General features: G+C 42.7%; 1 protein-coding gene across 1 annotated transcript; it reads right to left on the reverse strand.

Annotated features, from left to right (window-relative positions):
- Positions 1-9233: 9233 nt before the first annotated feature.
- Positions 9234-11997, reverse strand: LOC118406290 (doublesex- and mab-3-related transcription factor A2-like). The gene is made up of 2 exons (XM_035806219.1): positions 11095-11997; positions 9234-9891 (listed from the first exon to the last, which is right to left on the reverse strand). Exons 1-2 carry the CDS (start codon positions 11923-11925, stop codon positions 9256-9258), a joined length of 1467 nt encoding a protein of 488 aa, XP_035662112.1. The 5' UTR covers positions 11926-11997; the 3' UTR covers positions 9234-9255.
- Between the last annotated feature and the right edge of the window lie 3572 nt (positions 11998-15569).

Here is a 15569-nt window from a genome sequence, read left to right on the forward strand (position 1 = left end):
TCGTATTATTTAAAAGCACGTGATATTTAAGGGGCGAGACACGCGCCCGAACACAAATCGAGCGTGCCTGAGCCACCTTACCTCAACCGAGGATTGCAAAAATAGAATTCTCCAAAGTATAGTTGGGTTGAGCTGTTTTTGCTTCAATAGTTGTGCCCGGAAATATGGGTAATAGTGTTTTGTCCTGGTGGAAGGTAGATGGTTGCATCCTTCCGATACACATAAAGTGAGCACGTCGGTAGAACGGACTGCGCCTGCGCGAAAAGGATAGACATGCTAAACTCCCGGTTTACTAAAGGACCGCATTTAAGAATGTACGTGCGTATAGAGTCCATTCCAAGACACCGTGCGGATGTTTGTTGCCATTGTTTAGAATTTATCTTAAAGTTTTGTAATTATATGTCTAACATTTGATAATTCAGAAATACTTTTAAAACTATTTCAACTTTATGAATATTTCCCTGGCCCTGTAAAACTTTGGAAATATTCATGGTGTGGAATTGGATACTTCTAATGGTTTCTAAATAATGATAACAGCATTCTACCATTATTTACCATTTTTTACCATTTTCTACCATTTTTTGTAAATGGTTCAGTGGGCTGGGAAGATAGCAATTTACACATCCTTGCAAAGTATGGTTGGGTGCCATGCAACAATGGCCCACTACAAAGGATCCACCAGTGCCCAGCAGTGAAATCTAAAAATATACAGATGCAACAATAGGGCTTACTTTTATGGGGGCAATAAACTAATTTCACAATTTGGCAAAGTTTACAAATATTTGTAAATATTTGTAAATGTGAAATATTCACGCAGAAGTTTCACAATTATTCTAAATAAAGATATTTTTGTACAGTTACTTTCAAAATATTTCTAAAATATTCAAAGGAATTCAAAAAGATGAGTGTTTTCTCAGTCAATTTTTTTTTTAAAGAATTTAATTATTGTGGCTCAGATATTCTTTTATTCAAAATAATTCAGACTAATTACAAATATCACCTAAAAACCCGCATGGTGACTTGGAATGGACTCTATAAGGGCAAAATCCTGTGTAACATTTTACATGAAACCATGTCTGTAAAATACTGTAAATGCAGAAATGTTCGCGGTGGTTTAATGTTCGCGGTTTTCGCGGTGGCCAGTTCACCGCGAATATTTGTCCATGGCATTAAGAGACTACAGTGCATGGTGCTACCGCGAACTTAAAACCACCGCGAATAGTCCTTTTTTCCCGCTACCGCGAAATTAAATCCCCGCGAACTTAAATGCATTTACAGTATACTGTGCAACAGGCGGGATTTCAATGCAACGTTGACCAAACCACTAGGTTTCGCGCAGGCGCAGTACGTTCTACCGATGCACATAAAGTGTACCTAACCGTCAGGTCTACAACACAAACACATGTACCTAATTTCATTGCAATCAGGCGTACCACCGGGAATATATACAGCAAACATGCACACACTGTAAACATTACCTCAATTTCATGGAGGTGGAAAGGAAAGGTCAATGAACGGTAGAATGTCAAGGAAAGGTAGAATGTATTTTAAGATTGTTTTCGATACCTCTCTTTTGATATGAAGCGAACAAAGAAAACGATTACGTGTCTGCATGATTGGTCTCGACTGAAGAATGTGAGCTGTTTGTTACTCACTCAATATGATTTTCTTTCATCTTTGTTTTCTAATTTCTTCATTTTTCACATTATGTTTCGGACCCCGACTGAAGCAGGGCGTGTGTTTTTTGCTGTCCAGAATCCTAGCAAATCACACCATGCCGGGAGATCAACAGCAGTCCCAAACTGGTGACACCGGTAACTATGTTTTTAAGAATATACTCTTTCTACACATGTTAGGGGCCAAGGAGGTTTGTTTTACCAAAATCTATGTAATGGCAAATCTAAGACGTAAAATTACACAGTGCGTTGCTTTGTGTAGAACGTATTTTCGTTTTATACTTTCCAAATAGCATTTTGCGCAGACTTGGAAGATGCGTTTTTTATGACAAAATTTTTTCTACCCCTGTTGGGAGGGGGGTGTAAGTTGTATGTGATCCCACTACCTCGCTATATATAGATCAAGTGCGAACCCCATTTCGGATGGTGATGTAAAGTCCGTACTTGAGGAGCATCGGCGTTAACTTCGAGAGAAGTAGATGCGATCGTCTGAAAACGTAAAGAGTTTTGAACCCAGCATCGCAGCTCAAGATCAAACGTAGTAATCGCCCGAGTCTCGCTTATAATAATAACTTTATTGCACAACAATGGTACAAGGTACAAAGTATGGCTTATATGTGACAGGGACGGTTTTCAGGTGAAAAATACGGGCAACCCTTTGTAGATCTAAAATAGGGCCGATCTTCCATCGATACGCACGAAGATCATGGATAATGTAACAGTGGTATAAATGGGGTCTGGGGAGTACACAATAAGAGAGGTAAAATCTATCAGAATTTAGTGTGCTTTGACGAATAAACATCGCAGGCACAAAACAATGTAAATATGGCCAAAGGGACAAGAAACACTAGAAAATACTGGGCGATCCCGGCGACCAAATAGGACAAGGGTGTCAATTTAGCACAGACGCAGTTATGTTGTAAATGAAATACTATCATACTTAACGGTTATAGAAGAACTTTATTGCACGACAATTGTACATGGTACAAAGTATGGCAACAACTATTACATAAAGTAAAAAATATAGAGGTATAGGATAAAGCTTAACATCATAGTTAACATGACAGTAAGGGCTAATATGCATAATTCATTCGTATAGTATCATAATGAAGTAGGCTAATCAATAGCTTCAGTATTCTTTCTAATAGCAAAGCAGTCCTTGATATATTTGCCTATTTTTGCATTATGGGAGTTCTGAAATCTAAATAAATGTGCAAATCTGTCTGTAGCATCGAGTCTTTTGAAATATGTTGTACTTGCTTCGAGAAACGTGAATAATTCATTGCGTAAACTAGCGTATCTAGAACATTCCATTATAAAATGAAATTCATCTTCAATATGATTTGGGCAGAAAGGACAGAACCTTTGGTCGGGGGCTACATTGTAGTATCTGCCTGTTTCAACATTCAACTTATGGCTACTAATTCTTAACTGAGTTACTGCTTTGCGAATCTCAAAGTTATCTATATTATAAAGGTACATTTCTTGTTCATAACATTCTTTTGATTTGCTAAGACAAGACAGTTTTGAATTGTTTTCAATAGAACTAAACCACTCCTGTTTGTATATATCTTGTAGCCTAGTGCGCAGTTGGTTAGCAATATAATCTGTTTTATAAGACTCAGGTTTCGACCATATATGCCCGAGGCCGTGGTAACAGAGAATGTCCTTTACATGATTAATCCAGTCTTGATTATCAGTAAATACAGTGTTGTATGCATCGCGAAGTAGCGAGTCCTCAGGTAAGTTTACCAAACGGTGCCAGTATTTAATGAGCTGAATTCTAGCAGATATTATAAAGGGAAAAGTTCCTAACTCTCCTCTCACACCGTCGTTAGATGATTTTGAGTGGACTCCGAGTAGAAATTTTTGAAAACGTGTGTCAAGTATGTCAAATTCCGGTATATCTAAAGGGAGGCGTGTGTTATCGATTGAAAAGCCATCTTTTTCTAGATTGAGCACAGACGCACATTTTAGAAACTTGTCTTTGTCTGATCTTCTGTTATATGTAATTGTGAAAATATTGTGATTTATCTATTCATATGAAATCTTTAAGCTACTGTTCTCCTAAATACATGCCGACATTTTTCTTTGGCAATTTTCCACCAGGCACCACACCCATGCAGAAACCGCAGACTGATTGCCGGGCACGAGCGGACGCCGCCGCGAGTATACCCACCCCAATGTACGCCTCCGGAAAACCCACTGTGAGTGCGCCCAACGCAATCTCCGGAGAAGGTAAAACGGTTTTAAGTCCTTCTTGTCAATGTTTTATTTGTTGATATAAGTGATCGATGTCCAGCTTTGTCCAATCTGGTCATTTTGCTATGTAAACATTTCATTTTTAAACACTGTAGTTGGCGTCTTAGCTTAGAATTATTTATTTTGTATATTTAATTTTTTTTTATTAGAAAATATCATTGCTATCTAGACAAAACTAAAAAAAAAACATTTTAAATGGGGAAAACAGACCAAGTCATATTTAACTTGATATGTATGTCTTTATACTGCAAACGGTAATTGGGGTGCAAATTCTAAAACTTCATTTGTGATTACGGTAACTTTGTTTTACTTATCAGTTCTATAGTTTCTCATGTGTCTTTCTGTTTTTGATTTGCGTGCCATGCACGTGTTTGTATGTTCCTTGTTCCTTTTCTCTGAAAATCAAAAAAAATTATCTCAAACGTCCTTCTTGTCTCGCTTTATACTGTTTATATTACTGTATGAATTATGTTATTAATTTGGTAATTTTCCCCCAGGCACCACACCCATGCAGCAGCCACAGACTGATTGGCAGTCAATCGCGAACGCCGCTGCGAGTATACCCAACGCTTTGTACATCTCCAGAGCAGGTAAAACTTTGTAATCCTGCGTCTGTTGTCTTGCTGCGTCTGTTGTCTTGTCCTTGTCTTGCTGGATCTGGTCACATCCGTCGTACAATTGTCGTGTGATCACAAACTGATTGCATTCCTGAGAGAATCGTGCAGATGCCATACAAAATTCATTGCTATGCAAAAAGCTCTCTTAGATCCTTGTCGGCGGTTTATTTTGTTATTGACTGCTTAAAATTTCTACGACATCAAAATATTAAGACAAACGTTCAAAAATATGACTACTTCGTTACCTCTCGGGATGATAATAACGCGACAGCAACGTGAGAAAAATTGCTTTCCAAAGCAATCCTTTAATCCATCGACGCCATCTTGATTTCGAAAACTACAAAAAGACGCTAAAGGATAAAATAGTGATTAAAACATTCATTTCTGGCACACTGCTTCGTTTGAAAAATATATTTACCGCAAAGACGTCACATGTGACCAATGGTAATACTGTTTAGTAGTTTAAAGGAAGCAAAAGTAGTCTTATTCTAATATCGACAAGATCGGTTAGATATTTATGTGATAAACAATCTTAATTTTATTTCGTACATTTACCTGTATCTACCGTGCTGTAAATCTCCGTATTCTAGCAGTGGGCTCCGTCACTGTATAGTCTGATGACTGATATTTACCTCCATGAAATGTCATGGAGATTATATTTACTTCCATTAAATGTCATGGAGGTTATGTTTTCAGTAGCGTTTGTCTGTCTATCTGTGTACAAAATAAGTCAAGAACGGCTGGGTGGATTGGTTTCCTACTTGGTGTGTTGGTGGGGTGTGGTAAATGCTGGAAATGATTAGATTTTGGCCCCCTAGCGACTTCCCTTGGTACTGCAGCGCAACTTCCGGTTTTACTATCTCGGGCTCTGAACAAGCTATGGTCATGAATTTGCAATATTGGATAGTTCGTGTGCTCAGGAATAAGTGACGTAAGTTTTGGGATAGCAGGGGCATTTTTGTCAAAAACTAAAGAATGTTCTACAAAATGAAATACTAATTATGCGAAATAGCGGTACATTTGCATAATTAATTAGAATAATCTATTATAGCAGTTTTTTTCAATGTAAATCAGGTTTCAGTCCCCTAACATTTATTTTTTGAACTGCATGGGCATTTTTGTCAAGACATTCCAAAGAGGACAACTGCAGAAAGGATTGACGGATCGACATCATTTTAGGCATGCGGCCGGGTAGAGTCAATTCCAAGTCACCGCGTGTGTTTTACAATAATATTTGTAGCAAGTTCGAACTATTTTAGGTAAAAGAATGTTTCAGTAAAAACAGTTCGAAACTGTTCAAACAATTAAAGATGAAAGTAAGAACATGTTTGAACGTATTTAATTATGTTGGAAACGTTTCGAAAGTAACTGCACAAATATCTCTTTATTTAGAACAGTTTTAAATCATTGATAGAAATGTTTTAATGTTCGAACATGTTGTAACAAAAGATTTTCACAATTGCCCCCGTAAACGAAAGTGTGAAACCCGTCTTTGTGTCTGTGTCTATTTTCGGTGGCGGTGCGTGACCACCAGCTGCTTTGTTTTGACGGAGCGTCGCCGGGGTGTGACGATCGTCCAGTATTCCGCACCGCTTTACATCCGGCCCTCATCGGACCTAGCCTGCCTACCTAAAAATATGAACTTCTGTTCATTACCTAAATGACAGATTCAACACCAAAATCAACAGAGCGGGGTTCTAAATTTTTACAGCGCCCCGATCTAAATCATTAACCTCTTGATCTCATTGCGTGTCGCATGCGATTTGGCAGCTACGCTGACAGGTTTCATACCAATCAAAGCCCGGCGAGCAGCAATATTCACAATCTACGTCGCGGAGGCGGGCAGTATCTGCCAGATTTGACACATTTTAAGCCATTTTGTCCTGATTTTCGTGTTTCAATTGGTAACTTTATATTAGACCGGGCGCGGTTAGGCTGTGACACGGTTGATAATAATGATACATGCGGCCACGCGACAAAACCGAGCACGGTTACGTTGCCATGGAGGCAGTGTTGTTTACAAGGCCGTACGTCCACTCCTTGGTTTAGTGTTTCGCACCGCTTTGCCTCAACGCACGGGAACAAATTCTTCCCTGTTCCTACCAAAAAATATGAACTTCAGTAGCTTAAATGACAGATCAGATTCAACACGAAAAAAATAACATTGACAGCGCGGAGATTTTCGCAACTTCCCGACCGTCAAAATTTCCTTGGTCTCACGGCGTGTCGCACGCGCCTTGGCGCAGCTTTTATAGTAGTAAAGCCCGGCTTGCCGTGTGCCAGCAGTAATATTTCTTTTCTTGTTTCGCATTCTACGTCATAAATACATGATTTTAGTCGGTGCCACTCGGAGAGGCGGGCAGTATCTGCCACTCTGTCCTGTACGCTGCCAGATTTGACACATTTCCAGCCATTTTGTCTTGATGTCGTAGCTTCGCCCGGCTAATTAAAACATCCATGGCTTATATATGACGGCCACACGATAGAACCGGGCACGGTGACGGTTGCCGTGGTGTCGGAGTTGTTGACAGCGGTGAGCGTCAGATCTCTTTCGCTGTGGGCGCGGCCTGTCTATCGCATTTCTTCTTGGGAAACTTGGGCCCAGATTTCGCGCGAATTTTTAGGGGCGGAGCTTTGTCATTCTATATCACCAGAGTGTACACAGAGGGGCTCGCGGGTGTGTATTACTGTGCTTTCTGACTGTATGTTCCATCTATGCTGTATCTACAATCAATGTTCTTCGATTCCAGTTAAAGGAAGACACACATAAGGTCCGAGGACTATAATCAACCGGTATGCAGCTTTCAAGGGCGTGACACTCAACTGTATTAACGTTAGAACAAGAGCTGAGTTTATCAATTCACGTAAACAAAGGGGATGATGGCGTGGTTTTGTGTTTAGATGGCACAAGTCAGTTGGTAAAGCTACTTCCACCGGTAAAAAATGCTGTCAAAACTTAAGTGCAACGTCTTCATGTGCTGAATAGACGAGAGCTCTGTGCATGAACTTGGATTGTTAACGATAGTATCCAGGGGTGCCTAAGCATTTGCACGAACCCTATGAAATTCGTACGAATATTATGTGATACACACGAATCACTATGCGAAAACGCACGAATATTATGAAATTCGCACGAATCACTATGCGAAATCGTACGAATTTTATGAAATTCGCACGAATCACTATGTGACACACACGAGCCTTATGTGATTTGCACGATCCTTATGCAAAAACGGCGGCCGGGAGGAGGCAAGATGGCGGCTTCGCCGCTTCGGCGACTGAAAATACGATGTAACACGCCGAAATGAAGCTAAACAGTAGCTCACAGGCTATCAAATACATCTTTGCGACGGTAAATGTCCATTCCATGCCTTGAAATATAAATATCTCGGGTAGAAACGCTCAAAATCATGCCTCCTCCCGGCCGCCGTTTTTGCATAAGGATCGTGCAAATCACATAAGGCTCGTGTGTGTCACATAGTGATTCGTGCGAATTTCATAAATTCGTACGATTTCGCATAGTGATTCGTGCGAATTTCATAATATTCGTGCGTTTTCGCATAGTGATTCGTGTGTATCACATAATATTCGTACGAATTTCATAGGGATCGTGCAAATGCTTAGGCACCCCTGGTATCGTCAAAACAAATGCAGGTATTATCGTTTTTTGGCGACTCTTTTGAACGACGCCATGCGTGACAGTCTGTGACTAAGTGTTCCTCAGTCACAGCTGAAGCCCGACCAGACCTTTTGCGGAAACAAATAAGTTTATATCAAGACATATAACGTTAGATCTATAGTAATTATACTCATGACTAATCATCTTTTGAGTTTTACTCCTGCACACCGCCACAAATGGTTGGCATTTAATCAACGGACCTGTACAAACAATATAATCTCCAAGCAGATCCTACGGTAACATAAGATAATGTAAGTTCATTTAAGTTCGCGAAGCCATCGACATGCGAAATTGTTTAACTTTATCGCCCCCCTCCACACACCTTCGGTGCCAAGTCTCAAATACGTGTGTACTGTTAATCGCTACTTATAAGTACGACGTACTATGATAGAAACTTGCTGCACTAATGACAACACTCAATTGATAACAAACCATTTATTATTTTCAGACTGAAATAAAGGTTTATTCAACGATGTATTAACAAAATATTTACAACAAAACGCCGTGACACCTACGCTACACAACTCGTCACATTAGTCGACTTTATCAAAAGCGTGTGGTTGCACTGGTTCGCTACTGGAGTGGTTGATAAGTACCATTGCCCCGCCCCGTTAGCGAAACACGCTCTAAGGCCGGCTTCTCTCCTGTCAGCTTTTGATAGAGTCTACTATCTTATGCTACCGTTGAATAAGGAATAACAAAACAGTACTTTTATTTGTCGACAATGTAAAGATATATCTGAAGGTAGCAGGAAAGTGTAGCTTGCACAAAGCGGGCAATAATCGAAAGCTAGGTCAACATCTCTCTATTGTGCAACCTTGGTGCACGTTCAAGGAAAACTTCGCCTCCTACCTAACCTAAGAACTCTACTCTACTCTACTCTACTCTACTCTACTCTACTCTACTCTGTAATGTTTACCATCGAAGACTTATGTGTTTGAATCAAAGGTACATCCACATAGACGTATTGTAGTATATTGATAAGAACAGCACAAACGAACTTTACGAAGGCACATATTCCTTAAAACCGCTCGTCTGTGTTAGACAACATGTTGCCACATGCCGGACAGTACTTGTGGCTTCTGTCGACAGGCGCCCAGCAAATCTTGCAGCCTACGACCCTTTTCTTTACTGGTGTTCTCCTGTCCGCTCCCTGAATGGTGTACCGCCCTCCTCCAGACTCGTGCTCAGCCTGTGCTGCTCCCTGTTCCGCAACGTCCACGCCTTTGTTGAAGTTCAGAAGTTGGTACGACTGCTTCTGCGGAGTGCAGTTACCAGGCGTGTAAAGCACCGAGCTGCCAGCGACGGGTCCTGCGCCAGGGGACTTGAACTTCTGTGGCTGGAGGTTACGAGGCGTGCACTGCACCGAGCTGCTGGCGACGGGTCCTTCGTCAGGTGACTTGAACTTCTGTGGCGGGTGGTTACGAGGGGTGTACTGCACCGAGCCGCCGGCGACGGGTCCTGCGTCAGGGCCTGGGGAGAGGTGGTTAGAGAAGTAGAGGGCCCGTCGGCGCTTGGCGCGGGGTGGCTCTGCCCTTGGTGTAGGCCCGATTTGCTGGGACGCGTCGGGCGGGGAGTACAGCGCCAGAACTTTCCCGATGGCTGTGGGCGTGTCCTTCGCTCTGTTGACGACTGCCTTTAGTACATCAGAGTCGACCTAAGTAAACACGGAAAGAAAAATGTGTCAACACAATCCTTGGGGATAAATATTTCAAAAATTAACACCCTCTTCCAACGGGCCTGAGTCAACAGACATTGAAACATACCCTTTCCATCCAACTGCCGAACCAACGTCGTTTCAAAAGCGTTAATTTGCGATTTCTAATGTGTGCGCTGGCGCTAAAAAACAGATGTTGATGGTAAAATCGTGACCTGGATGAAAGTAATTTATGCCGGCACATAGAGTCTACTTTCATGCCATGGCATACAAACCTCCCCGGTGCAAAACCTGACCACGATGTATTGGACATCGCGAATCAAAATAAACTGAAGTTATTTTTTACGCGTCTATAGAAAATGAAAAAAATGAAAGCCCGACACAAACAACTGAAAGTAAGCCTGAGCGAAACCTCTTGCAAAGCAGTTTGATTATCGAGTCACAAAACTTAGCTGATTTTTCTGTTATCAATGTTGTAAGGATGATTGAAAACCCAGTCTCGAATTTGTGTAAAGTGTGGACCAGTCCCATTATTGTCCACCTACAACGCGATAAAACCCAAAGACTACTTTGACACTTGGCACTAATCAGATTAGAGGACGACACTCGACCATCGCCGTTTAGCTGGCGGACAAAGAAAACCTGACAAACAAAGAAACTGACGTCCTACACAAGACACAAGCCTACTGTGTGTTTGGACGTGGAGACTCTACACCTTACACATCATACAACAACATATGGAGTCACTTTGAAATAAACACTTGTCTACAATTGATCCGCTATATATTTCGAGTATCGGCAGTGACAACAGATAAAATAAATCATTCAAAATCTTCTGAAAGATTGACTGGAAGAGATCTTCCTACCTGGTCGAGAGGATCTACCTCTAGCACCTACTACGAAGGGTAAGTTTTGGTCATGCACCAATTTGTACGATAATTTTGTTGACGTTATATATTTGCACAAGACGTCAGGCCATAATTTCCCCGTGAAGGGTACAATTGAAGTGTACGGAAGCCGACCACATTTAAGAACGAAGATACAATCTATGTTTACAGAACTTGACTTGATGGGAAATCGTGACCTGGATGAAAGGAATTTTTTTTATGGATTAAGAGACGGAATAATAGATGATCTTCATTTACAGGATATGGTCCCACAAAAGATTTAACTTGACTTCACTTGAAAATTTTGAATGCTCACCTTTGGGAACATGACGGCGAGCTTTGCCAGCCTGGGTGGGGTCGTTCGTGTGGCCGTGGCGCCGGGCGGCGAGGATCCGGTAGGGACATCCAGGATCGCGATCAGCTGGTCCACTGCCTGCTCCATGTTGGGAGTCGCATTCCTTATGTCCCTGAGAACTGCCAGGCCCAGGTTCTCTCTGGCCCCAGGAAACATGTCTGCTAGGATGCTGACGTCGCTGTCCAAGTCCAACTCCGCTTGGTCAGAGCTAGAGGGTGGAGGCATCTGTCGGCTCTCTGACTCTGAGTCTGACTCCTGAAAGGGAGCAGACTCGGACGATGGGCCTGCTACTGCTTCCTCCCGTCGGGGGTTGTAGCCCTTGTACATACACGTATCTGCATACGTGTACGTACTGCGGGATCTCTTCTTACCAGATGTTTCAGCCCAATTTTCTACAATGGCCTTCCGGATGTGCGCCAGCGGAGGCTGCCCTGGTGCGTGACTTGCGTAGTTGGCCATCTTTGTGTTTAGGTCCTCGTAGAACTTCTGGTTCCGTATTCCCCGCACCACCTGTTTCTCCCTGCGCTTGGCCGAGGTGCTGGTTGCCTTGGTAGCGCCACTGCTGCGGCCAACGTTTGCGATGTTGATCACGTCGGCCGCAGATATGTCGGATCCCCCTCTCCTCGCGTTGATCTCACTGGCATGTTCCTGACGGTACAATGTGACTTGTTGACAGCCAGGACACTGGCAGTGCTTCCAGGGGCACTGCCGCTTGTGTCCTTTTACGGCCACGATGACTCCATGAACCCTGCAACGTTTGCACGTGTACTCCCTCTTCTCAGGTCCACTCATGGCTCGGGTACTCGGGAGAATGAGGACGAAACGTTATGGTCGCGCTTTATTACAAAACCTGGCAGCAAGAAATCTCTCACATAGGTGCGATGTGGTACCATCGGGCACTGGTGGTTTATTGCCCTGGCACTGCTTATCACCAGACCCCACATTGAGATCGCTCCTCGCACACCAACACGAAAACAGTTTTTCTTCAATATAAAAAAAAATAGAGAGAAGTAAAAAAGAAAAAAAAAAAACTAATGCGAACAAATGCGTATGGCCACCCACAAAGTTCTGCCTACGTTCACTTTCTATTTTTTTCTTCTATTTTTCGAGTGTTTTTTTGCTATTGAAGGAAAAACGTACCCTCCAAGCAGAGGTTGGTGGGAAAATCGTGACCTTTTCCTTTCATCAATTATATTTTCGACCAGCCTTCCCACCTTGATGATAGTAAAAGGTCACGATTTTCCCCACCAACCTCTGCTTGGAGAGTAGGAAAAACTGTTTTCGTGCTTTGGCGTGCGGTGTGGGGTCCGCTGGTGATAAGCAGTGCCAGAGCAATAAACCACCCGTGCCCGATGGAAGCACATCGCACCTCTCTTCTTACTGCCAGGTTATAGATCTATTGCACGTTTGCTATGTTATTGAAATGGAGTAGAGTTTTTTTTGTCAGTCATCTAATGTTATACAGTGCATTTCTATCACCACAACTAAAGCACTCCCTATTAAGGCTCCCTCTGAGTGATCGGTGATCGTCATCCAGGTCTTGCTCAGTACCGAATATTCGAAAGCCGCACTCGTCGCAGGTCTCCGACTCAGTTTCCGGCACCTGTGGGTTGAACGACGAAGTTAATCAGTCACACAAGTACAATGACACGTTCGCTGCTGGACAGCCTCCTTCACCGGCGTCTCTATGGCCTCGGCGAAAGTTTGTGTGTGTGTGTGTGTGTGGACGTCGATTCTGCACTCCAAACAGAGGTTAGGCTCCGGCTGTTTGTTTTTTCAGTCGTTTTTATCGGGCTTTCTATTTTGTATTGTGCCTTGCTGTGTCAAAACCTTACACACCAAGATACAATACAAAATAGAAAGCCCAATAAAAACGACTAAAAAAACGTTAAAAAACAGCCGAAGCCTAACCTCTGCTTGGAGAGTAGTCGAATCGGGATGGGATGGGAAAGTAAAATATGCCGGGAAAGAAAAAGTGCAGGGAGAGGAATATATACCGGTCGGCTTGTACCGGCCATACCATACCCTAGAGATGCCAGTGAAGGAAGCTAGTCGCTGAATATGTATGATTCATCATCTGAATTCTCTCATGGGGAATAGAAATGTAGAACAGAAATCTAATCTATCTGATTTCAGGAAATGTTTATTATTTTACTTGAACATTTACAGTCGTCTGTAACCCCATTTTTAAGTTCACACGGTCCAAACAGCCATTGAAACAAAGCTAGTGTCAATAAAAAAGCCAGACTCGTAATGTCTACCATTCCAATGAAGCGGTATTTTGATAACAAATATCAAATACAGATTAACTTCTTTACCTCGGCACGACTGAAATCCAGGGACGGTCTTTCCGGCCAAGCGAATTCATTGCCACGCAACTCGTTGTGTATTGCCAGACGGAGTTTTGGTGCGTTTTCAGGCGTTGCAAAAACCGTCACGCCGAGGCAGTGTCCCGGCCGAGAAGGACATTGGTATGATGCTACGTGACAGCTCATGTCACTGCCTAGCTCTTTACACAATGCCAACACGCGAGATGTCACATTCGAACAACGTGCTGTGTTTCTCCTGGAACCTTGAACTAGCAAGATGCCCCCATCGTCATCCGTTGTCAAGATCTTCACGCTTCCAAAGACAGGACAAGACGCACCTGTCACTTGAAATTGAATGTAAAGTTCAATAGCCCGCTCTAAGGCTGCCGCCATTTTGCACATAGGGACGCTAGCACGTATACTGACAGTGACGGTGCCTCTGTGGGATATCGTTCTTTCCGCAATGTAGACGTATTCTTATCCTTGCCCTATTGTTTTCAATTCACGCAGCCTTCCTCCCTTTGGACACCAGACTGTCTTTCCCGTGTGACAAAAGACAATCACCCCCTTGATCAGTCCCAACAAGACCTACCATAAAAAATCTGGTTGTAATCAATCCTTCGCACGTTGGTATCAAGAAACACGGGAAGTAGATAACTAGCCTCTACCAGGCTCCCCAGTGCGCAAACTGTACTCCTCGGCCAACCAAATCCTCTGGTGTGTTTTCTGTACTCTCCATGCAGAGGTTAGGCTTCGGCTATTTTTTAAGTTTTTTTAGTCGTTTTTATCAGGCTTTCTATTTTGTATTTTATCTTGCTATGTCAAAACCTAACTGGCTGGCGTACTTCAAGAAAAATGACAAAATAGAAAGCCCGATAAAAACGACTTAAAAAAACGTTAAAAAACAGCAGGAGCCTAACCTCTATTTGGAGAGTATGTTTTCTGTCTATTTGGCCAATTTCTACTGTACTTCCAGCGACCTGGGAGCCTGGTACAGGCTAAGAATAACGTCAGCTAGAATCTTCCCATCCAAAATTTGCTTGAGTAGCGAGTAGTTACTGTATATTTAGCAAGAGTGAGCTTTTACTAGTTTTAGACTAGAGTAGGCACCTGTGATATTGTTTTCACATTGTTTGAATCTCTCATGTTATTCATGTTATCCGCAATTAGCCCACGGGCAAGAATTGGCAATAAACTTATTATATCACTAGGGAAAAAATATATAAGTCATAACAAGGCTGGGATCCGAGCTCCGCCTTCCCAATGAGCCTCTCTCGAGGAATTTTTGCAGGCGTTGGTGCAATTTGTTTGGGGGAGGGTAGCCTCCTTCACCGGCGTCTCTAGGGCCTTGGCGAAAGTGTTGTTTTTTTTTGGGGGGGGGGGGGGGGTTGAGGCGTCGATTCGCGATTTTTGTCTGGGAGAGGAACATATACCGGGGGAGTGTACCTAGGGCCGGTACACTCCCCCGGTAGATTCTATATACAAAAATGTATTCATCTCCCTGCATTTTTCCTTTCCAGGCATATTTCCCTTTCCCGTCGTATTCCCGGACAAAGAACGCGGCAAAAGAACTCTCCGACCTCTCGGCAGACCCTGCTGTAGCATACTAAATTCTAAGGTGGCCAAAGGAGTGAAGTCGGCCTAGGACTAGTAGGAGTGTGTGTGGCTAACGGATGACCGGATCGCACCTGTATTTTTGCCCGTTTTGGGTAACGTAAGATTTGTCCTGTTTTTTCTCTTCCTTGAGGGACGGACATACCCTACTTTTAAGGCACAAAAAAAACGTCTTACCGAAACAGAGCACAAATCCATTGACCTGTTCACACATAGCCTGGTTACCAAACCCCATCCCGATCTCAAGTATCTATCGTGCAGTGCCCAACACGAAAGATATTTGAGGGTTGGGGTATGGTATCCAGGCTAGTTCACACATTCAGATTCATGTAAAAAAATAGTCTACATAGGAAACAATAAAAAAACCTATCCGTGTCATAGAAAGCTAGGTTTCAGCAAGGACGTAATACAAAGACCTTTATATAAAGACCATCCTTTGTTTCACCACAGTGACACGCACACGCGTATCTCATGAGAAAACAGGACCTCACAGACTTCGCAAGTGGTCGTTAA

This window comes from Branchiostoma floridae, chromosome 19 (assembly GCF_000003815.2).
Source record: "Branchiostoma floridae strain S238N-H82 chromosome 19, Bfl_VNyyK, whole genome shotgun sequence".
NCBI lineage: Eukaryota > Metazoa > Chordata > Leptocardii > Amphioxiformes > Branchiostomatidae > Branchiostoma > Branchiostoma floridae.

Excerpts from the sequence above, each read along its gene's own strand:
- LOC118406290 (XM_035806219.1), bottom strand. The coding sequence starts at position 11,925 with ATGAGTGGACCTGAGAAGAGGGAGTACACGTGCAAACGTTGCAGGGTT. Across the intron at positions 9,892-11,094 it reads TCGCCGTCATGTTCCCAAAG|GTCGACTCTGATGTACTAAA; the intron begins GTGAGCATTCAA and ends GTGTTTACTTAG.